Below are 23,707 nucleotides of genomic sequence, written 5' to 3'. Positions count from 1 at the left end.
ATAGATGAGCCAGACTATAACTTCACCAGCACCCAAGAACTCCATGCCAAAATCCAAGCGCTTGAGGTGTCATCCACTGCCTCCCCGAGTGCGCATGAGCAGCAGTTGGGATGGGGGAAGAGCTGAGTCTTCAACCAGGGTACTGTGAGTGGATGCAGCCATCCCAAGTGATACCTTAACCAGTGTGCCAAACATGTTGGTTATTTTTATCATGAAACACAGACATAATCCATATTTTAAAAATTTTAAATGGGATAATTATCCTTAAAATGAACCAACGTTTTTTCATTTGGTTAACTCAAATATTTAAATTGTTAAACATTGAACTCTGGAAAAAATGCATCAGAAATCGTGTGAGTCTGGCTGGACTCTGACAGCTTGACAGCCGGGGTAAAGACATGTCTACAATAGTTTTCCCATTTCCCTGAGGAACGTTCTGTTTTACCAGATGATGTAGTACAAGTTGGTATGTACCTGTGACTTTCTAACATACCTCAAAATATGAGGAGTGACTTTTCTGTTTTGTAAGTGGAAAGTTGAATATTTAGACATTTATGCACACACACACACACACACACATCCACCCAATCTGAGTAGAAGAGTTCCACATAAGACTCAGTGTTTGGGGAATGCATTTGGTACAGAGGTTAGGAAGCTCACAACCATTATTGGAGTGCCTGGATTGAAGTTCTGATTTCAACCTCCTGGTAATATATGCACCATGGGAGGTGGCAGCTGATGGCTCAAGCTGGATGCCTGTTGCCCATGAGGGAGACCTGAGCCAAGTTTCTGTCACCCAGTTGTGGGCAGGCCCAGGCAAAGCTGCTGTGAAATTTAGAGAGTGAGCCAGCAGATGAACATGCTGACCCATCTCTGACTCTGTCTCCCTTTTCTTTTCTCTCTCTACATCCCAAATAGATTTAAATAAATAAAAATTTTGAATGCATATTTGTGTTTAAAATATTGTACTACCGGTATGAAGATGAATATGCAGACAAATGGAATGGAACAATCAGGGTCCAGAATACTAGCATAAGCACTCACTGATCTGATACAGAAGTCTTATTTTTCTTTTTCTCTAGTTCTACCTTGGTAGGGTGGGATTCATAATAGAAGCATTATCTAAACATGAAGTGCTCAACAGATTTTGGGCAACCATGCATGACAGATGGTCACTGGATGGTTGACGCTTATTTCTTGCTTCTCTCCTACGCCTTTTGAGGGCCCAAGTCACCAAAAGTCTGGCCAGCCTCCTTCATGGGCAGCTCATGCATTGCTTTTTTTTTCTTCTACCCTCCCTGTCATGTCTTTGACACAGATCACCTGGACTAGTCTCCCTCTCTGCAGTGTTCTCTCTTGGGCTTGGGGGATGGAAAAAAGAAGCTAGAGAAGGGAAAGAGAAAAGAGATGCATTGAAATTTGCAGCTTCTCTGTAATTGCAGCCAAATTAAAAATCTGATTGCAGATAGTTCTGCTGGAAGAGCACAGTCTAAACTGTTCTCAAAGCCACAAGTTAGCATTTTTTAAAAACTGAAAATGAACTGCTCCGGGCTTCTCATTTTTGACTCGCCAACATATGCAAGGATGGGGCAAACAGCACAGTAAGTTACGGGTTAGATTTCCCCCTTGCTTCTTTCCTGTTTCTGTGATCTTGAAAATCATTTATTCATCATAAAAATGTTAGAAGATTCCTATGGAATGATTGGACATTCAAAAACTAGAATGATAATGTGCTTTTATGACTAAATTATATTCTACCTACCCAACTAAAATCTTTCAGTCAGTAAAAATAAATGGTGCTATTTTGAACATGAAAAATAGATATTCTAAGAAATAAAGCAATTATATGATGTCATTTGTGTGTGTGTGAAAGCATATGTGTGTCACTTTCCAGGAATGTAGGCATAATCAGGTATAATTCTTTATGTTAGAGCCTCAGATATACTTACAGTTATTCTTGGGAGAGCTGGCATTTCTATTTTAAGATATTAGTATTATCTAAGCAGTCTTCAAAATTGCATAGTGTAAAAATGACAATCAAAGGCATCTTCCCCATGATCATTTAAGTGCAAATATAAATAGATAAACATCACATAAGTGTAATTTTTAATTTTTTAAATTAATTTTTCTCAAAAAGGCAGATTTATAGAGAGAATGAGAGACAGATCTGCTGTCATCTGTTTCACTCCCCCAAGTGATTGCAACGGCCGGAACTGAGCTAATCTGAAGTCAGGAGCCAGGAGCTTCTTCTTGGTCTCCCACGTGGGCTCAGAGTCACAAGACTTTGGGCTGTCTACCATTTTCTCAGGCCACAAGCAGGGAGCTGGAGGGGAGCGGAGCAGCCAGGATGCAAACTGGTACCCATATAGGATCCTGGTGCATGCAAGGTGAAGATTTAACCACTAGGCCATCATACCAGGCCCATAAATATCAGTTTTAGAAGTAGAAGGCCAAGCATACTTATTCAGACTATCTCTCAAAAACAGTACACAACTAAAAGGTATTAGTGTTTCCTTCTGACAACAAACATCATTGTCTGGAATGGGGGAGGATTTTGTTTCATGTGTGTAACATTATGTCGGGAAAAAAAAAGCACCATTTTTAAAGAAACCCAAATTAAGTTTTATTTATAAAATCTGAGGATAGAGCTGAAGACGTTATTAAAATCAGCAATTTGCAAATTGAAAAAGAATTGAACAAAGTCTGTAGGCAGCACTGGTTCGGGGCTCCCCCCTTGCTCAGGCTTAGTCACGTGTTCATTTCCCATTTCCTGAACACTTGCACCTATAGTTCAAATATTTGCAGAGCTTTGGTTTATTAGGTTTGCTTTAATATGCCTAACCTATGGAAAGTATTAGTCCTTTTAATAGACTTTTTTTTTTAGGGCTTAGAAATAGTTATGCCCAGTAGTTGTATAGCATCTGCAGGGCACATAACCTATGGTTTACAGAATGTGCTCATTATCTGTTGATCCTCAGCACAGAAGCCCATGTGATTCTTGCTATTCTCAGCCATGTCCACGAACTAAAATTAGAACCAGGCTAACATTACCTCTCACTCGGTTACAGCCTGTCTGCGGATTTTAATCATTTAGAGCCACACTGAAAATAAATCCCTCCGGCAATTCACTCCCAGCTGACAAACACTAACTGGGCACATAAACTTCAGTACCCACCAACAATGGTAAGTATTTTTCAAAAGTGATTTTTTTCCATTCTTCAATTACAAATTGATTGCTACTGATACCTTTCCTGTGTCTGTATTTGATGCAAAATGTAGACATAGGATCAAATTTGAAAGTCCATTCTGGGGTTCAGTCACTCATGTAATTGTCTTCTGTTGGAAGACAAATTTCTCTAAAGGTCAGGAATGTATCTCCTGTGATTGTATGTCGTTAGCCTTCTTTCGACTTTGCAAAGCCTACTCTCCCAGGCATGGTATGGCATGATATGTGCTTTTCTGTTATGCAAAATAATCAAAATAGAGTGCACAGTTCTGCTGGAGGCATAGCATAGTTCTATCATCACTGACTTGCTTTTCTCTATGGGAAATATGGGATATCAATGGCTGACTGACGTTTAAACATTAATGGCAAATGAGGAAATGTATTAGCGAATGAGTGAAATATTACATATGGCTAATAAATTACAAGTATACATGTAGATACTTAGGACTTAAAGGTATTTTATTGTCTGATAGTTACTACTTGAAATATTTAGCAAATACTTCAGTCTTGCTTCCATCTAAGACAATAAATTCTTGAGTGACTGTGATATGCCCCAGTAACTGGGTTAATACTATATGCATCCCCAGCTTTCTGGATGGCAAAGAGAACTCAGATTCTGTCCAATATTCTACATGCATTGTTTAGGAATGGAAACCATTTCCTAATAATTTTCTGCAGGTTGTCAATTACATATTAATGTCAAAATTTTGAGTTTTTTCCTTCTGTAATATAGTTCTTCTGCCTTTCTCTCTCTCATATGTTTGTTGCATAATTTGACTTTAAAAAGTCAAAAATGTGGACAGGATTATTGATGAAAATCAACATTCCTTACCCCATCCTTCACTATCACCAGACCTATTCCACAGAAGTAAACATTTTAACTACTTTGGGATTTAGTTTCTAGTAATTATTTCTGTAGGCAGGAACTTCAAAAAAAAGCAATGAGAAATGTAATTAAAATATAATTTTATATTGATACAAGAGAGTCTTGGAATCCGCACATAATTTTTTCAAAATAAGCATTTGACATGAACTTTAAAATAAAAAAGTTTTACCGATCAATTGATTTAAAGGGCTAAGTGGCAGGGAGGAGACCCAGAAAGATCTTGCAACCACGGGTTCAAAGCTCTAAATGCCTGTGACAACCAGGGCTTAGCCAGGCCAAAGCCATGAACCAGTAGTTACATCTAAGTTTCTTTCCTCATGGCTGGCAGGGATCGGGACACTTAGGACATAATCTGTTGCCTTCTCAGGTGCACCGGCAGGGAGCTGGAGCGGAAGCAAAGCTAGAGCTGGAAATGTACCCCAGCATCCCAAGCAGCCATTCAACCAACCTGCCACGACACTACAGCACACAACCCCACACAAACTTTTTGAAGTCATATGTTATTTCTTACCAACTTTTGACATTCTTTAAATAACCTCATCTAAGCATATCTTCTGATTACTTCTTTTCCTCTTAAAATATTTTAATGTCAGGGCAAGTGTCTAGTGCAACAGTTCAGATTATAACCGAAATGCTCATATCCCATCTTGGAGTTCTGAAGTTTGAGTCCTGGCTAGTTCTCATTCCAGCTTCCTGCCAATGTACTCTGGGAAGCAGTGATGGTGGCTCAGGTTTGGTCCCTGGCGACCCAGATTGCATTCTTGATTTCTGACTTTGGTCTGGCCCAGCCTTGGCTGTTACAGATAGCTGGAGAGTGAATAAGTAAATGTGAGATTACTCTCTCTCTCTTTTTCCTTCTCTCTCTTTCTCTTTTTTAAATAAAGATCAGTTTAAAAATTTTAAATGGATCTTAAAATCAATGTAAAATTGATAAACACATCATAGAACACAGACCTTGATTTCTAAAATAGTTACTCTCCCTTCAGAAAGCTAAATCTGAACACATGAAAATCTGAAAAGTTTTAAAATGATCTTTTTTTTTTTAATACACATATAGATCACAAACTTACAAAATGGGTTATTCTCCAAATTAAGACTTCAAGAGGGATTATCCAAATCAAAGATGGAGTATTCTAACTTAGGGTTATGCGATTCAGCAAGATACACCCTTTCGCTCACACCACAAATCACTTTCTAGAAGGTTGATAATATCAGTTACGGTCCTTTGTTTTCCCCATCATTACTCAGACATCTCTGGCTTGGCCTCTGAATCAGCCCTAGCTCCTGAAAACCTGCCACCATCTTTACAACAGTACAGCTGGGTAAGGCAACCAGAAACAACATGGTTTGGGAAAGGACTCCTGAGAAACACAGTTGCTGGAAGAGCACCTTGGTAGAGTGAGGACATTAACAGAAATGCAGAATTCCAGAAGGCATTCTTTTCACGCCCCTCTCCTAGCTAGGAGCATGCACAATATCAAGAAAATGCATATAAGACTCTTCCCAGAGCTGAAAGCAAACTAAACTATGATGGTCACAGAACTGATTCTCAATTGATTTTCTTTGTGGCCCAAGCTATCTCCAAATTATAAACATAAAAACAATGTCAACACATTGAATATCTAGCAATTTGTATCAATATATTATTAAAATTTCCATCATTTCTATGAGTTCTATTTGCTTCATTATTGAATTCAGAGGAATAGCTAAGAAATAACCAGATAAAATCAGCCTCACATATTTCATTTTAAAAAAATTATATCCACTTGCAAAATGAAAAGGCATCTTAAACAATTTTTTTCTGCCATTCCCTAGGCAAAAAAGTAGCACAAGTATAAACACAAAGCATAGCTGTGAAATTATGTAACATCATAATTCATTTTACTCAGATAACTTGGTCTGCTTCAAATTGTTTCTGATCAAAATGTATGAATATAGCAGGATAAATTCAAGAAGCCAAAACTATGATAGCTGGAAACTCTTTTTGTTTTGTTTTTTTAATTGGAAAGGCAAGGCAGTTTTACGCAAGGATGGGAAAGAGAGAGAGAGAGAAATCTAACACCTGCTGGTTCACTCGTTAATTGGGTAATGGCAGGAGCTGAGCCAATCCTAAGCCAGGTGCCAGGAGCTTCTTTCAGTTCTCCCATACAGATGCAGGATCCCAGCGTTTTGGGCCATCCTCTGCTGCTTTCCCAGGTCAGAAGCAGGGAGCTGGATAGAGCAGACAGGACACTATGTGCTGCCCATATAGGATGCAGGTTCTTGCAGGCAGAAGATTAGCTAGTTGAGCCATTGCATTGAGCCTGAAAAATGCTTGAATGATTGGTTTGCTAATATGAGGAGTGGAGAATACACTGAGGCTGAACTCTGTGTTCTCTAACAATCACTACAGCTTCAACTACAGGGTTGAGAGTTGCTTAACAGGAAGGACTTTGCTCTGGTGAATGCCTGGAGTAACATAGCGTAGTACTCCTAGGCTCTTAGGGTCTCTCAACATCCAGAATGGGGACTTTTCCAGTTTGAATGGATGAACATGAGTCTCCTAAACCTAGATCCCATTGCCTCACCACTACCTTTTATAAGGATCCCACAATTTACCTTCTCAAAATTTCTCTCCTTCACGTTTGTACCCTAATAGAGGGTTCACCTTAAATTTTCATACGGAAACGGATGCACTGTCTTTTCAAGTCTAAACTGTCTAGGATGATTGTCTACAACTTATGTATCTGATCATTTATAGGCAGCAACTTAAACAATTCTTTGATCAGCTTGAATTCATAGTCCCCTGAGAAAGGACTGGCCTACTGGTGCATCATGCTTGCTGCTGTCACCACTGCTGCTGTAGCTCTCAGGGTTGAGACTGGCACCACAGGAGTTCTGAGGGATAAACCAGTACACTTGAATAGCCATAGACATGGCATGCCTGTATACGGATTGACAATCTCTCTTTCTGTTTCTGCCTCCCTCGCTGCAATTCAGCCTTTCTGACAAATTTTTAAAAAATTATACTATATACATGCTGGAAAGCTGCACAGTGGCAAGCAAGAGTAAAACCCTGTCTCTCATAAGAAAATGGATTCAACTGGAGATCATTATGCTTATGAAATAGACCAGTTCCCAGAAAACACACATCATGCTCTCCCTGACCTGTGTTAACTGATGTGGAGTACAAGAAAAGTAGTGTGTATGAGTGAAATTGACATTTTGAAATTTGATTATTTTTATAGCCCTTGCTTAAATTCTTGAGGAACACAGGTTTTCCTACTTACTACTTGTTGAATTCTATGTTTAGTGGTGGGTTAAGTTTGTGAATGTAAAGAATATTCATAGTATGTAATTGTAAAAATTAGAAAAAAAATACAAAGAGAGGCGTGGGAATGGGTACTGGAGGGAGAGTGTGGGAAGTATCCTTATGCTCTTAAACATGTGTTATGAAATACATGAAGTTTATTCCCTTTTTGCAAATAAGAAAATTCTAAAAAGCACTACCATGTGTAACTTTGAAATACGTCATTTCATATTTGAAAATATTTGCAGTACAAATTTCTTGAAGGATTATTGCATCTCTAAGAGTTTTATAATATTGAAAAAACATATAAAATATCAACGCATACTGTCAAAGTCAGTGTACGAAAGTGTCTGTTCCCCTATGCTGCTATAAATGTCAGTTCATCCTTTTCCAACTTCATATGCATCCATTTGCTTTCCTTGAGTAATGGCCTTCCAGTATAACACTAAAAAGAAGTAATGGTTGTGCACATATTTCTTTTTATGAATTTGAGAAGAAATCATTTAAGTATTTTTAAACAAATTCTTTAGTTATTGCCAATTTGTTAAAAATCAATTCCATTGTTTGTAGAGTTGCACAATATTCCATCAAAGAGATGTACCAGAATTTGCTTAATCATTTCACCACAATATTCAATGATATATCTGTCCATTTGCAACTTATTTTTAAATACTAGAAGATAATTCCAATGTATGTTAAAACTTAACTGAATTCCAGTTTTTGCCTACAACATAAGACAGATAGGCCAACATTTTATTTTATATAATTGTTATTTAGCTATTTTTCTATACTTGGCTGGTTTTAACTTTTCCTTAGGTGTGAATTAAAGGGTAAAAATGAAAATAGACATGGAGTCAGTCCCTATCCCTGCAATGTATTAGATATAAATTGTTCATCTTTTCAGGGCTCAGTTTTCTCATCCATATATTAGACAATAAATATCAACATCATAGTATTTGATGAGAACGTTTAGCGTAAAATATGATCTATAAGTTATATGACATTTTGGAAATGTGGGAGGGGTTCAATAAATATTAACTGTTACGATCATACTGGTACTCAATGAACACTCTGAAATATTGCTTTTATATTCCATTTCAGTTTGGTCCATCCTAAGTTGGTATATGTGATGCAGTTATTCAGAATCTAATGGTGCTGATGACTCTGTGACAATGTGGAGAAATCATGACCGAAAATGTGGCCTGCCCCAGTGCCGTCAGTGCTGTAAAGGAGGTCTGGGAAAAAAGAATACAGAAACACAATGAAGACCTAAAGCGAGAGAAGGAATTTCAACAAAAGTAGGTTGCAGCCTATTTATTCTTTTGGATTAGTAAAAATGTGTAGCATCGTAATTACAAAAACATGATTTTTTAAATGCCTTGTTAAGGACTCACTTAAAGAAACACCTGACTCAATGAAATGTGGTTAACGGAAGTGAGCCGGAAGCCACAAAAGCCTCTGCACAAACTGTCTTCAAAATGTTTGTGGAAAAGATGAAAAACCATGCGTGGATTTCAGGGAATTTTGCACCCCTCAAAAAAACATTATCTTTTAATTCCATTTTCCCATTAACATTTTGCAATTTATTTATTTGAAAGAGTAGTAAAAAGAGGTAGAGACAGATCTTCTATTGGTCCATTTGTTCCTCAAATGCCTACAAGAGCAGGGCTGGACCAGGACAAAGCCAGAAGCCTGGAACCCTATCCAGGTTTCTCACTTGGGTGACAAGGTTCCATATCTTTCTGCCATCATCAGGAAGAAGCAGAGTGGCCAAGACTCGAGCTGCTACTGGTACAGAATGTGTATTTCACTGAGTGGAGGCTTAGCCCATTGTACCACAATGCTCACTCCAGGGATATACAATTGAGCGCTAAAGCTGATCTGTATTATTTGTACGCTATTACAAAAAATCTATTGAATATTTATGGATTAATTACTCAGAAATGCAAATCAAGTCCACCACTAAGTATTATTCACACCCCTAGAATCATATAATAGAAAAGGATGGATGGTAGTAAATATTAGTGAGGATGTGGTGAAGCTGGAACATTGATTACTGCTCTAGAGCCTTAAATGATGCAGTAAATTTGCAAACAGTTGGATCTTATCCAGAAGTGTTTAATGTTGTGTTACTATGAGGCCCAGCAGTTTTACTCCTATGAATATATTCAAAAGAAATTGAAAGCATAGTCTATCATGGTCTGTCAGTAAACTTTCAGCAATGCAGCCTAAAGATCTGAATTGGATTTATTTTCTCTTAAATAACCAGTCTTCCAGTGGACCCAGTGGAAATGGTTGGTTTAGAGATAGAAAAGGACTTGTTTTTAAAAGCAAATGAAGGAACAGAAAGTGGAATTGGTCACTTCAAAGTTATTTTCCTTATAAAGCAGGGACAGGGAGAGAGAACAATAGAAAAACAACTCTTTACCACCAGGTTACAGTGTTTGTCTAAGATTTGTAATAGAGGGAACTAACTTGGTTTTCATGCCAATTTAAACCTGCCTGTTTGTGAAATGTGTCTGTTGTCACTTTCTCTTCAATTCTCAGGAAGGTCACATAAGAACTTATTTTCAGTTTGCTGAAATGAAACTTCACCATGAATGACTTCATTTTCATTTTGAGGCTGGTCTCCTGGGTCATAGAGCAAGAGCCTAACTCTATCCAACGGTTTCCTACAAGTTTTAAGTGAACACTTCTCATAAAGACTTTTGCTCAGATGTTCAAAGCATTATTCACAAGAGCCAAAAGTGAAATTAATAAAGAACATATTGTATGTACATGGTAGATACATGTGATGGACAGATAGATGAAATCAGTGTGCCACAAAGAGGAATGAATAAAGGAATACAGCAGTGCTGAGAGGCCTGACTCAAAAGGCCACGTGTTCTATGGCCTCCTTGCAGAAAATGTTCTGAAGTGACAAATGTATAGAGACAAAAAGTACATTCACGATTTCTAGGGAGTGGAAGATAGAGAAATAGGGAAAGACTGTTAATAGGTATGGAGTTTCTTTTCTGAGTTTTGAAATGCTTTGATACTGGACAGAAGTGATGGTTACATGTGCTGTGAACAAAGAAAACTCCACTATCTGTATTGCTTTAAAAGATGACTTTTATGCTATATGACTTACATTTTAGTAAAGTTCTCATAAATAAAATTAGAGTAAGATATCTTTCAAAAATTTAGAAATAGGGTGTTTGTGGGGCTATTCCTGATTAAATTTCTTTGAAAACAAATTGTCTGATTTTCAGATACTGTTGATCAAGTGGCTGTCTCTGATGAGTCATTTTAAAAATGGAAGTGATTGGTACTGATGTCACTACCTATAAACTAAAATGATTTTCTGGTCTCCCAGACTAGTGAGGATCTGGGAAGAGCGAGTGAGCTTAACCAAGCTGAAAGAAAAGGTCACCAGGGAAGATGGGAGAGTCATTCTGAAGATAGAGAAAGAGGAATGGAAGGTAAGCATCAGAGAAATAACATTTGCATCTCTACATTGAAAGAGTTGAGAGAATATTTCTAAGATGGGGTAACAAAGACTGGGATCATTGAAAATTGCAACTTTCATAATACACCAAATTGATCTGAACAATTGAAAAGAAACATAACTTTACACATCTTGTTGCAAAATTCCCATATATTTCAACTGTCTGAATTTAATTCATTTATAGTATTTCTCTTATTAATCCTTCTAATAAGCAGTTTCCTATTCTTTCTAAAAAAGGATTATATAGCATTCCCAAAGAAATGCTTAGTTAACAGTCCACAAAATGAAAATGTACTCTGGTTTTTTTGGCTGGGTCTACCACATGATTCATATTCTTTTGCACGCGCGTGCACACACACACACACACACACACACACACACATACACTCCTTGCTTAATGCATTTGGCATATTGCTAGTGTTTCCAATCTTTGCATAAGTATTTGTTTTTATGAATATAGATCTATTTAACTCCACTACTTGAGCTATTATGATGCATTGGAAAAGGCATACACAGTTAAGGTAGTTGGAACTCTCAAAATTCTTATGTTAAAAAGACCCTCTCTAAACATTTATAAAATACTTTAAAATAGAAGTGGAAGAAATTTTTGAATTATTGATTAAAGTCATTTTGTGGGACATTGTCATTTTCAATAGCTAATGAACTCTAGGAAAGCCTAGTGTAAAGGAATCTTTGAGATAGTTCAATATGTCCACGTAGGAGTGAACAAAATACATTTGAACTTTGGGAAAAAAAATAAAATGATGATCTGAAAATTTATAAGCAACTCCAAGTCCTGGGAAATGTAATCAACTAAGAAAAAAATTACAAATTTTTAACAAATCAAACAATATCACACTACAGTGTGGCATGATATTAAAATAATTTATTAAATAGCATAATGACCCTGCTTATTCCTTTTACCTGAGTTTAGACTCTACCTTCTTCTCTACTGAAACTCAGTCAGCTACAGGAATGGCAACTTCACAGAACTGGCTTATTGAAAATTCCTGAATTCATTGGAAGATTCCAGAATCTCCTTGTGTTAGATTTATCTAGAAACACCATTTCAGAGATTCCACGAGGAATTGGTAAGAAAATTCTCCATTTGTGTGCTATTTTGTGCAAGTGCAGATGTGGTTTCACTGACTTTCATTTACTTTTTTAGTACATGGAGTGCAAATCCCATCATTATATAGGCTTGAATATTGAGAAAATTAAGACAAAAGGTTAAGTGAAAGCTTCTAAGAGATCCAAGTTCTGAATTTACTGAAGTAACTGGAGATCTCAATGTGAGAAAAGCCTCTTTGGAAATATAGTTCTGTGGATTCTGGAGACAATATTCTTGGATCAGCCATTCTCCCTAGAAGAGGACAGGTTTTGGGCAAGAAAGAAAAATCCCCAAAGAGGAAACTTGCTCAAGATGTAGTGTAGATAGAACAGAGTGGAAATAGGATTTCCATCCTTCCTTCTTTCTTCCCTCTTCCCTTCTTTCTTCCCTCTCTCCTTCCTTTTTTCCTCCTCCTCCTCTCTTGCTCTCCCGCTCTCTTCCCCCTCCCTCTCTCCCTTCCTTTCTTCCTCTTTTTTACTTTTAATATTTTTTCTCATAGTACTGACAAATCTTGCAATGTTTGAAGAATTGGTAATATAGAGACTGGGAAAAGGAAGAACCCAATAACTATGAATTTGCTGATGAAAGCAAGTTGTGATATTATACGTAGCTGGAAACATTATTTTGCATCCACTTGCCAACTCTTGTGTATTGCTATTTTTTTTTTTCTTGTAGGACTGCTCACTAGGCTTCAGGAACTCATTCTTAGCTACAACAAAATCAAGACAGTTCCCAAGGAATTAAGCAACTGTGCCAGCTTGGAGAAACTAGAACTGGCTGTTAACAGAGATATATGTGATCTTCCACAAGAGGTCAGAGAGATATAAATGACTGTGATATTGTTTTCCATCAACTAGCTTATTTCTGAAGTATGTGATAGTAAGAAAAAAAATACAAGTAATGAGGAAATTCCACGAGAAAAAGCTTAATGAAACAATTCCCATGTTATTGTCACAGTGCTGACATTCGTTGTCTAGACTGATCTCCTTAAGGAACAGAGTTTTATTTTCAACTCCTAGAATGGAGGACAGGCTCTAGGTTGTAATCTTCACTTAATAAGTACATTTCATAAAAATAACTGATTATCATAAATCATAATCAGGGTGGTGTCAGCTTTTACAAAGTGACCAGTTTTTAGTTATAGATTAATTTTAAAATATGAACTTTTCCAAGATACGTTTATATTCCACCAACTATTATTAGTTGCTTTCGCAAATAAAAGATTATACATATGCAGGAATATTTTATAATACAATAGATTCATGTAATGATAACTATGCCCTTGTACATGATGAAATACATCATCATGTGGACACTTTCTAACTTTTTTTATTTCTAGCTTTTTTGTGATTTATAGCCCTAAAGTTGTCTCTGCATTTAAAAACCATGTAAATTTGTACATTCCACTGATCAGTTTTCACCTTAGTTTCTTCACTTAAAACATAGCTTATATTGGAGAAAATACACAAACAAAATCTTAACTCTAGGCTTGTTTGCATCAAAAACATGTTCTCTGAATAATCATTGGTCTTGGACACATGCCATTTTTCATGAGTAGGTCTCAGGTCTGTTTTCACATATGCAAAATGAGATGGTTGGATTGTAATAGTTTGATTATTTTTGCAACAGTCTCAAAGCAAATGGTTCTGGTATTAATGAGAAATCAGGCATTGGAGACTCATCATTCAACCATGTAATTACACACACTGCATACACACAAAGGTACATTTGCTAGTGTAAAAAAAAAAAGCAATATTCTTCACTTCAATTTTAAGCAATTTGAAAATTACTAAAGTCAGATGATATGGTCTGAACTCTAAAGACAAAGAAGCAGCATCATCCTGCCCCGTTCCCAGCTCCCCAGACAGGACTCTCCTGCTTTTCTGAACTAGCCTCAGAATGTATTCGTGTAATTTTCTGTGATGCAAACGTTAATCTGAGCACGTCTTAGACAGAAATAAAACATGAAGCTTCCTATCCAAATGAATAAGTTTTTACATAAATGAACCTAATTCTCAACATTTTGAGCTTTCACTGGCTATGGAAAGAAAAAAGACATTTTGTGATTTTATGTTCACAAAAAGTTGAGTTCACCTCATATTCGATCATTTCTAGTTACCTGAACTATAAGACATTTTATGCCTAGAATAGATTGAATATTCCTCATCTATTTACAAAGCTGATATCAAAATTATTCAGTAATTTAAAGTACAATGGTGGATGAGTCAGGCATGTACAGTCTTCCCAGGCTGGGGAAGAACACATAAATGGAAGATATTTTTAAACAAATGAACTAGAGCTTATAAACAGCAACATTAATGCATTTTCAAAACTGATTTTGTGGGTGTCTCTCTCTCCTTTCAAGAGCCATCCCGCTTCCTGCCTTTCTCCCAGGAGGCGCTCTCCCTTGCCTCTTGTTTCCCCGTTCACTTGTTCCCTGTCTGTAACCGGTTTAAAAAAACTGATTTTGCAAGGAAAAAGAAGCTACAGTATCTTATATCATAATCCTTAAATTTTTAAAATGCATATAATAGTAATACGTACATAGAAAAATGTATACATTTATATGTGTAGTCATAAAATATTCAAAACAAGTATAAGAATAATAATTATCAGATTGAAGACAGGTATTGTATCTGGAGGCAAGGATGGGAGAATTTCATCATCAAGCTAGTCATATGTTTATTTGTTTTCTTAAGTTGAGAACACTGATACTGTATTGTTTATTACAGTTTATTTTGAACTGACATACAAGAGTTTATATATTCCCATGGGTGCCATGTAAAGATTTTGTACAATATATATGTACTGTGTAATATTCAATCAGGGTAAATCTCTCAATAATTAGACATTTTCTTATAGTGAACCGTTCAGAATCTTCTTTTAAAAATTTTGTGGGTTTTTTTTTTCTGGTTCAAAGTAAAATATACAGCACATCATCACTATCATGAATGCCTCTACTGCCCAATAGAACAGCAGGACTGCTTACTCCTCCCTGTTACAACTTCCCCCATTACCTTCCCCAGCCTCTTTGAACCACAAGCATACTGTTACACTTCCATGGGATAAACTTTTTAGATCCTAGAAAGAAGTAAAGTTATATAATCCTGCTTTTTCTGTGCTGGGTTTATTTCACTCAACATAATGACCCAGACAGTTCCTACCATAATTTTGACAAATAACAGAATGTCATTCTTTTTATGACAGAATAATATTTCATTCTATACTTGTAATACGTTTTCCTTATCCATTCATCAGTTGGATAATTACTTGATTCCATCTTTTGGCTATTATGAGTAATGCTGCAGTAAACTAAAGGTACAGATATTGCTTTGGTGGATTGGAGTGTGTGTGTGTGTGTGTGTGTGTGTGTGTGTCCAGCAGCAGGATTACTGCATCATATGCTACTTCTATTTTTAGTTTTTTGACAAACACCCATGCTTTTCAATAATAATTGTGCTAACTTATATTTCCAGAGCCAGGGTGTAAGAGTTTTCTTTTCTCCAAATCCTAACCAGGATGTGTTGTCTTTTGTCTTTGTTATAATCAACAAGCTAATTGGAGTGAGGGACTACTTCATTGTAATTTCGGCTTGCATTTCCCCAGGATTAATGATGTTGAGCAGCTTTTCACATACCTGTGAGCCATTTGTACGTCTTCCTTTGAGAAATTTTTATTTAGAGCTGTTTATTTTTTAATGGAGTTATTTGGAGGGGTTTTTGTTGTGGTTTGAGTTTCTTTTATATTCTGGTTATTAATACCTTATCAGATGTATGATTTCCAAATATTTACTCCCATTCTGGGATTACCCCATCAGTCTATTGACGATTTTCTTTGTTGTGCAAAAACTTTTTTAGTTTAAAGAAAGCACAATTGTCTTTTTGTTTCCTGTATTTTAATAGTCTTAGCCAGAAATGTTTGCTCATTCCAATATCCTGATGCATTTGTCTTGTTTTCTTTTAATAATTTCTAAATGTCAAGTCTAAATCTTTAATACATTTTGAGTTGACTTCTGTACATGGTGAGAGACGAGAACCTGGTTTCACTTTTCTGCACGTGGAAATGCATTTTCCCTGGTGCCACTTACTTCTTTCGACTGTCCTTTTTCCGGTGAACGTTGTTATATCTCTATCACAGATCAGGTGGCTGTGGATGTGGGGTCTACTTCTAGGATTCCTATTCTGTTCTATTGATTGACATATCTGCTTTTATGCCAGTAACTGATGCCTTAATTACTGTAGTTTCACACTTTACTTTTCACTTATTTTAATTTACTTGAAATCAGAGCAACGGAGAGAGATCAACAGAGAGGCAAACATCTTCCATTAGCTGATTACTCCTCAAATGCCCACAGTAACCGGCATGGGCCAGGCCAAAGCCAGGTGCCACGAACTCCACCTGGATCCAAACGATTGGGTTATCATCCACTGACTCTCAGGATGTATTACTAGGAAACGGGGTCAGAAGCATTCAGCCACCCAGGGCTTAAACCAGCACTCTGATATGGGATCTATATGATGCAAGTGGAGGCTTAACCAGCTGCACTGCATGTCTGGTCTCATGCCACCGTGAAGTCAGGGAGTGTAACACCCCCTGCTTCGTTGTTTTTGCTCAAGATTGCTTTGCATATTCAAGGCCTGTTGTGGTTTCAAACAACTGTTGGTAGTGTTTTTATCTAGTTCCGTGAAAACTATTTAGCATTAAATCTATAAACCATTTTGGCAGATGGACAACTTATTAATGATACAGATTCTTCCAATTCCTAAGCACGGGATGTTCTTCCATTTTGTGTGTGTGTGCGTCCTGTTCAATTTCTTTCATTGGTGTTTCATAATTTTCATGGTTGAAATATTTCACCTCTTTGAATTTATTCATATGTACTTTTGGCAGTTATTGGAAATAGAATTATTTTCTTGGTTTCTTTTTTAGATGTATTTAAATGTTACTATCTTTGTACATTTACTTTGCATCCTGCAACTTGGCTGGATTCTTTTTTTTTTATTTAAATTTTGAGATTTATTTATTGGAAAGGCAGAGTGACAGGTAGACAAAGAGATGTAGAGATTGTCCACTTGCTGGTTTGTTCTCCAAATGGCTACAAAAGGCCAAGTACAGACCAAGCTGAAGATAGAAGCTTGAACTCTGTTCTTGTCTCCAACATGGATGACAGCGATCCCAGTATTCAGGCGGCTTTATGTAGTCTTCCCAAACATATTAGCATACAGCTGAATTGGAAACAAAATGGCAACTTAACCCACTGCATCACAGCGCTGACCCCAGATTTCTGGCATCCTATTTGGCAGTTTAACTGCTGGACCAATCCAATCCTTTGTATTTGTGTAATACCAGTTGTAATGTTTGCATTTTCATCTGTAATTTCATTTATTTGAAACTTCTTTTTTTTCTCTAACAAAGGTTTTATCAATTTCTTCATCTTTTTAAAGAACCAACTCTTCATTTCATTGAGTTTTTGTATCTTCACTTTGCTTCTTTCTGCTCCAAGTTCCACTTTTCCTTCTTTATAGTCATTTGGAGTTTTTGTTCTTTGTTTTACAATTCGTTCAGATTCAGTGATAAGCTCTTTGAGATTTTTCCACTTTTTAAAATATAAGCATTTATTGCTATAAGTTCCCCTTTAGTGCTGTCTTTACTCTATTACACAGATTTTGGTGTGCCACATTTTCATTTGTTGCAAAGAATCTTTAAATTTCCTTTCGAATTTATTCCTTGATCCATTGGTTGTTTAGGAATAAGTTAAGGTTCATGTATTGTTGTTGTTTCCAATTTTTTGTTACTGATTTCTAGTTGTATCGTATTATGGGTAGGAAGTATGCTTGGTAGTTTTGAAGACTTGTTGAAACTAGTTTTGTGACATAGCTCGTATGACCTCTCCCTGGGAGCCCTGCCTGTGCTGCTGAGAAGCAGGTGCAGCTGCAGCTGTGGGATGGAGAATTCTGCAATGCCCACCATCCAACCGACCTAGGTGCAATTTAACTGCACTGTTTCTTTGTTGATTTTGCGTGTGGCCAATCTGTTCCCATTCCCAAAAGTAGAGTGTTACAGAACCTATGCTTATGGTATTGGAGTCTTTATTTAAGTCTTAATATTTGCTTAATATAGCTGGGTGCTCTGACACTGGGTGCATATGGTTACAATTGTTAGTTCCTCCTGCTGAAAGAAACCTTTGTGATATAATTACATCTCTTCTTTTATTTACATTTTTTTTTTTACTTAAAACTGGTTTCACCTGATGGCACTATAGTGCATACTTTGAGAACATTCTCTTTATCTTGAACCTTGGAGAGCCTGATCGTGTCTTGGGGTGAGCTCGGTCAAGTTGAACCTAACCGGTGATCCTACACCTTCCCATAGCTGAACAGTTTCATCATTTTTCTAGGTTTCATAATTTCTCTTATTATCTTTTTAAAGATACTTCCTACCTCTTTGACCTTCTCAGCTCACCCTGGCCTCCGGTTATTGTCGTATTTGCTACTTACATGCTGTGTCAATGCTCCCATAAGCTTTTCTTTTCTCTCTTGATTCTTTTATTCTCCCCTTCAAACTGTATATATTTTTTCTTTTTTCTTTTGAAATTGATCATGAAGATGAGGGAGGTGCAGACTCAGGTCAACCTCCAGCTACAGTGGAGAGGGTCCAGGTTGTGTGAATAAATGTTTCCGTTTTTCTACTGTGCCCTGGGGGATGAGGGGAGTTTGTGTCACTCCTTGCCATCAAACTACATCAAAGGTGGTCATTTGATGTAACCTTGGAGATCTTGGTGTGGGGAAGCATGATATGAATACGTTACTTGTGTGGCCTTGATTCTCGGAAGTTTTTACCTTCATTATGCCAGAGGATTTCAGTGTGTCCACAGGCCAGGGGTGTTGTTCAACCTGTCCTGCTTTCCATCTTTTGATGTGGAACTTGGAGTCCTCTGTTGGCTTAGGTGAACTAGCTATCTTATTTTCTGGGTATCTTCCCGCATTCTTTTTCTGTTAAGATTTATTTTTATTGGAAAGTCAGATTTACAGAAAGGAGATAGAGAGAGAAAGATCTTCCATCTGCTAGTTCACTCCACAAGTAGCCACAATGATTGGAGCTGAGCTAATCTGTAGTCAGAAGCCATGAGCTTCTTCTGGATCTCCCATGTGGGTGCAAGTTCCCAAGGCTATAGTGCAACCTCTACTGCTTTCCCAGGCCACAAGCAGGAATCTAGATGGGATGTGGGGCAACAAGGATACAAAATGGTGCCCATGACGGATCTCAGCACATGCAATGCGAGGACTTTAACCACTAGGCTATTGCACCAGGCCCACACTATCCATTCTTACACAAGAGTAGGCAGCTGGGGTGGCCCAGTCCTGCAACGTGTGCTGTGGGATTAGACCATACGCCCATGCGATTTTCCCTGAGATCAAAGATTGAGTGCAGTGGTCTAGTTTAGAAGTTATCCAAGAAACCTCCCTTGGGAGATCCTCAGACCATGCTCTCGTGTGTGTCAGCTGGTGCAGGGCCAGTTTTCGCTTGTCTCTTGCTCCAGCCAACCCACATACCCAGTAGGTACAGTTGTCTGGTCAGTCTTGTCCCCAGTGCCAACTCTCACATAAAGCAGTAGCTATTGCAGCCTAACCTGGCCTGGCCCACCACAAGCCCTGACAGCTTAGCCTGGCCTGACCCAGCCCTTGCCTCAGTTTTTATGCACACCAACAGGTGCTATGGCATATCAGGGGTGTCCCCAAAATCTCCTACCAGGCCAGCCCACCCCTGTGTCCCATGCATGTTGGCAAATGATGTAGCCTAGTCAGGGTGACCCCAGAAAGGCACTACCAAACTCTCCCCCAAGAACTGCTTTTCCAGGTCCGGCACAGTAGCTTAGCAGCTAAAGTCCTCACCTTGCATGCACCAGAATACCATATGGGAGCCGTCTCTAATCCCGGCTGTCCTGTTTCCCATTCAGCTCCCTGCTTGTGACCTGGGAAAGCAGTTGAGGATGGCCCAAAGTCTTGGGACCCTGCACCTGTGTGGGAGACCTGGAAGAGGCTCCTGGCCCCTGGCTTTGGATCGGCTCAGCACTGGCTGCTGTGGCCACTTGAGGAATGAATCATTGGATGGAAGATCTTCCTGTCTGTTTCTCCTTCTCACTATATATCTGACTTTCCAATAAAAATAAAATAAACCTTACAAAAAGAGAGAGAGACAAAGACAAAGAACTGCGTTTCTAAGCTCTGGTGGGTGCTGGGACCCAGCCTGGCGTGGTCCACCCTCAGCCCTGTCTCTCATGTGCACTGGCAGGACCTTGACCCAAGAGGTCTTCTGGACTCCCCCCTTCTGATCCCTGTGTCAGCCCCCTTGATTACTTGAGGATACAGTGGCCTAGTCTATGGAAGTCACATGTCAACAAGCCCTCGGTGACCCCCATTATGATTTGTCCCCAGACCTCCTTTCCTGGAGAATGTGTGCCTCCATCTCCTTGCTTGTGTGGTGGGTGAATTATGGCGGCTGCTCGTGCCCTGCACTCGCCCCACCCTGCCCAATCCACTGAGACACTCAGTGTTGGTGCCTGAGGGCACAGTGCGGGGAGCCATGATGGCAGCCTGGCCCCCACCAGATCTTAAGTAGAATAGGCAACTATGCTGGTACTCTGCTATAGTTAACACAGAGTTGGCACTGACCAGGCCCAGAGTTCCAGCCAATTACTGGCTGTTTTTCCTTCCCGCAGTGTAACATTTGCCTAGGAACAAGATAACCTCAGCTGTTGCCTGCAGCTAGAGCCAACTGTGTATTTTCAAGTACCCTGTTTTTAAGCTCACTGATTCTTTTTAAAATGTATTTTGTTATCAATACTTTCAATATTAGACTACAGTTAGTGCAGTGAGGACTAGGGAGTTTCTTGCCTGTCCTTTTCCATATTAACTTTTCCTGGAACCTTTCTGGCAGAATTGCAACCAGCTCTGGCTCCACACTAGCAAGGATTCCCCATGTCCTCTCTTTACTCAGTTGTTTTCCTATTCCTATAGATCTGTCAGTTGTCCTCCTACATCCCAGGAGGGTGGCAGAGATCCTAGTCCTCGGGCTGCCTTCTGTCGCCTTCCAGGCACATGAGCAGGAAGTTTGAAGGGAATCACAGAGTAACTGGAACTTGAATCCGCACTCCCGTATGGTGCAGGCACCATTCTAAAACACTCCTATCAAGTCTGTTATAATAGTAAGTCACTTCTCTGTATTCTTGTGGAGTTTGTGGAGTGCCTTTTATTTTAAACGCTTAGTGTGAGCTTTTGACGATATCAGATCCGTTATGGTTCATTTCAGAATCCCTGTTTTGTCTTTACATGAGGATAGTTTCATGAGCGTTTCTGAAGCTTGTTTATGTATGATGTAATTTGTACACTTGACAATTTCCCTCCGCCCCATGCCACTCGCCCCAAGTCTTCATAATCTGGCTTCCTTTGTGTCTGGCCTTTCAGAAATTCTAAGCAGTCCATTTATTTTCTTTAGCCCTATAGACTTTTCTTTGACTTCAACACTAGGTGGCAGTGGTGCTCTAAATAGAGGTTTGCCATCCTCCCCTGCTAAAACCTTCCAATGTGTGATACCCAGGGCTCAGATTTATTTCAAAATCACAGATGTACTACTCACAATGAATCAGGAAGTGAAAAAAAAACACTCCTCCCCCCTCCCCGCAAGGTCCCACCCTCAGTCTTTTGGCTGTAGTCTATGATCTGCTCTAATGGACTCAGGGCCCGCTGTCACTGCAACTTGTCCTAGTGATGATGGTTGGAATTTAGCTTCCACTAACTGGCGTCACAGCCCTTCATCAGATGCTAGAGCAGGTTCAGAGTTGAGAAACAAGGATTTTTAGAGTGTGCCCAAAGTTTTTCTTTTCTGTTTTTTTCCAGCCTAGCATTGAGTCACAAGACAAAGTCCTGTGGCTCTTTGCTATCTTCCCAAGGGTGGGGAACAGCTAAAAAAGGAAGCTTCTTGGCTGCTCACGTTGTCACTAACCAGAAAGTACCCAGGTCTCAGTTGCCAGGCACTGCATAATACAAGAGGTACCCAGGTCCATACGAGGCTGGCATGATATGCAGAGACAAGTCTTTCCTTCCAGGCTCTCTGTTATACCAAGACAATTTGAAGACTGTAGGCACTAACATAGGGGTGGGGATAGAGATCTTTGAGTTGTATCTGTCACTGGGTCTCATAGCAATAGGCTGGTGGTTCCAAGTTCCAAGGCAAGGTCCTACATTTCCTTTCCTGACTCTCCAGGGAGTGGAACCTTGCTCTGCTGTCAAGGGTTGACAGAGTAGTGGTGGAGGCATTCTCTTAGCAATCCGGCTAAGGAGAGTTAAAACATTCTGTCTTGGTGCGGGCATGGTGCTTCAACAGGCTAATCCTTCACTTGGCAGCAGCAGCACTGGCATCTCATATGGGTGTGAGTTTTAGTTCTGGCTGTTCCACTTCCCATCCGGTTCCCTGTTTATGGCCTGGGAAAGCAGTAGAGGATGGCCCCTGGCCTTGGGACCCTGTACCGACAATGGAGATCCAGAAGAAGCTCCAGGCTCCTGGCTTTGGACTGGCTCAGGCCCAGCCATTGCAGCCATTTGGGGAATGAAGCAGCAGATGGAAGATCTTTCTCTTTGTGTCTCTCTCCTTATCTTCATAAATCTGCCTTTCAAATAAAAATAAATTAAAAAAAAATGACCAGTCTGCAGGCACCAACCGTGTATGAACCACAGAGCCCTATTAGGCACTTATCATGACAGTACCAATGTTGGATTCAAATTCAAGGTCTGATTTATTCCCCCATGTCCACTCCCCCCTTTCCAAGGAGGGCAAGATCTCTTATCTATGCTGTGCCTTTTGGCACTGGGGGAAGAGTGAAGTGGATAACTCTGCAGGTGTGTCTTTTCCCGTTGTCATATTAAAATCAGTCGGTGAACTCTCACTTTGCCTCCAGAGCATTTGTAAAAGCAACATGGTACATGCATAGCTCTTCAAATTTATGTCTCCGTGGAGAGATAATCGTCCGAGTCTTACTAAACTGCCATCTTATTCTGCTCTTCTACTATCATTAATAATTTTTGATTGCTTATTTCATTTGGAAAATAACCAATGGTAAATGGACAAATAAGGTATTGTATATAAGTTATCAGGCACTAAGATTCTGTCAGTGGAAATAAACTCTTTGGGAAGTTGATACAAAGTTTATTCAGGACAGTGTATGAATGACGTAGGCCTCCTGGAAGGCCAAAGTCCAGTGACTTTTGTGACCTAGGGAGGTTCCCTGCACCAAACAATGCACATACCAGGCTATGCATCACTTGCGTAAACTGATGGGTGCTGTGGCCTAGGCCAGCACAGCCTGCCACAGGCCTGGTCTTCACATACACCGGCAGGTAGCACAGCCTAGTCAGGGCAATCTGTAATAATCCCCACCAGGTCTGCCCCGAGTCCCAGTTTTTGTGTGTGCTGCCATGTACTGTGGTCCATCACATCTCCCATCTGGCTTTCATGCACACCCATGAGTGCTGCACCTTAGCTCAGCCCAACCCATCCCCAGACCTAGCCCACTCACATGACAATGAGAGCTGCTTCCTTGCCTAGCCTGGTCTGTCACCAGCCCTGGCTCTTACACTCACCAGCAAGAGCTGCAGCCTAACAGAGTGGTGCCCACAGTTTCTCTACTAGGCCTGCTCACAACCCAGACCTTG

General features: G+C 39.2%; 1 protein-coding gene across 1 annotated transcript in view; it reads left to right on the top strand.

The window, feature by feature from the left end:
• Positions 1–3,075: 3,075 nt before the first annotated feature.
• The window catches only part of LRRC39 (leucine rich repeat containing 39), a 26,715-nt gene continuing 6,083 nt past the window's right edge, over positions 3,076–23,707 (top strand). The window contains exons 1-5 of the mRNA XM_040998410.1: positions 3,076–3,183; positions 8,503–8,699; positions 10,757–10,862; positions 11,823–11,979; positions 12,675–12,811. Of these exons, the coding sequence (XP_040854344.1) occupies positions 8,587–8,699; positions 10,757–10,862; positions 11,823–11,979; positions 12,675–12,811 (513 nt within the window). The 5' untranslated portion in view covers positions 3,076–3,183; positions 8,503–8,586. The remainder of the gene's footprint in view (positions 3,184–8,502; positions 8,700–10,756; positions 10,863–11,822; positions 11,980–12,674; positions 12,812–23,707) is intronic.

Source organism: Ochotona curzoniae, unplaced genomic scaffold (genome assembly GCF_017591425.1).
Source record: "Ochotona curzoniae isolate NIBS_2020 unplaced genomic scaffold, NIBS_Ocur_1.0 scaffold_1037, whole genome shotgun sequence".
Classification (NCBI taxonomy): Eukaryota; Metazoa; Chordata; class Mammalia; order Lagomorpha; family Ochotonidae; genus Ochotona; species Ochotona curzoniae.
The sequence above is the reverse complement of the archived record's forward strand: the minus strand, read 5'-3'. Positions and strand labels throughout refer to the sequence as shown.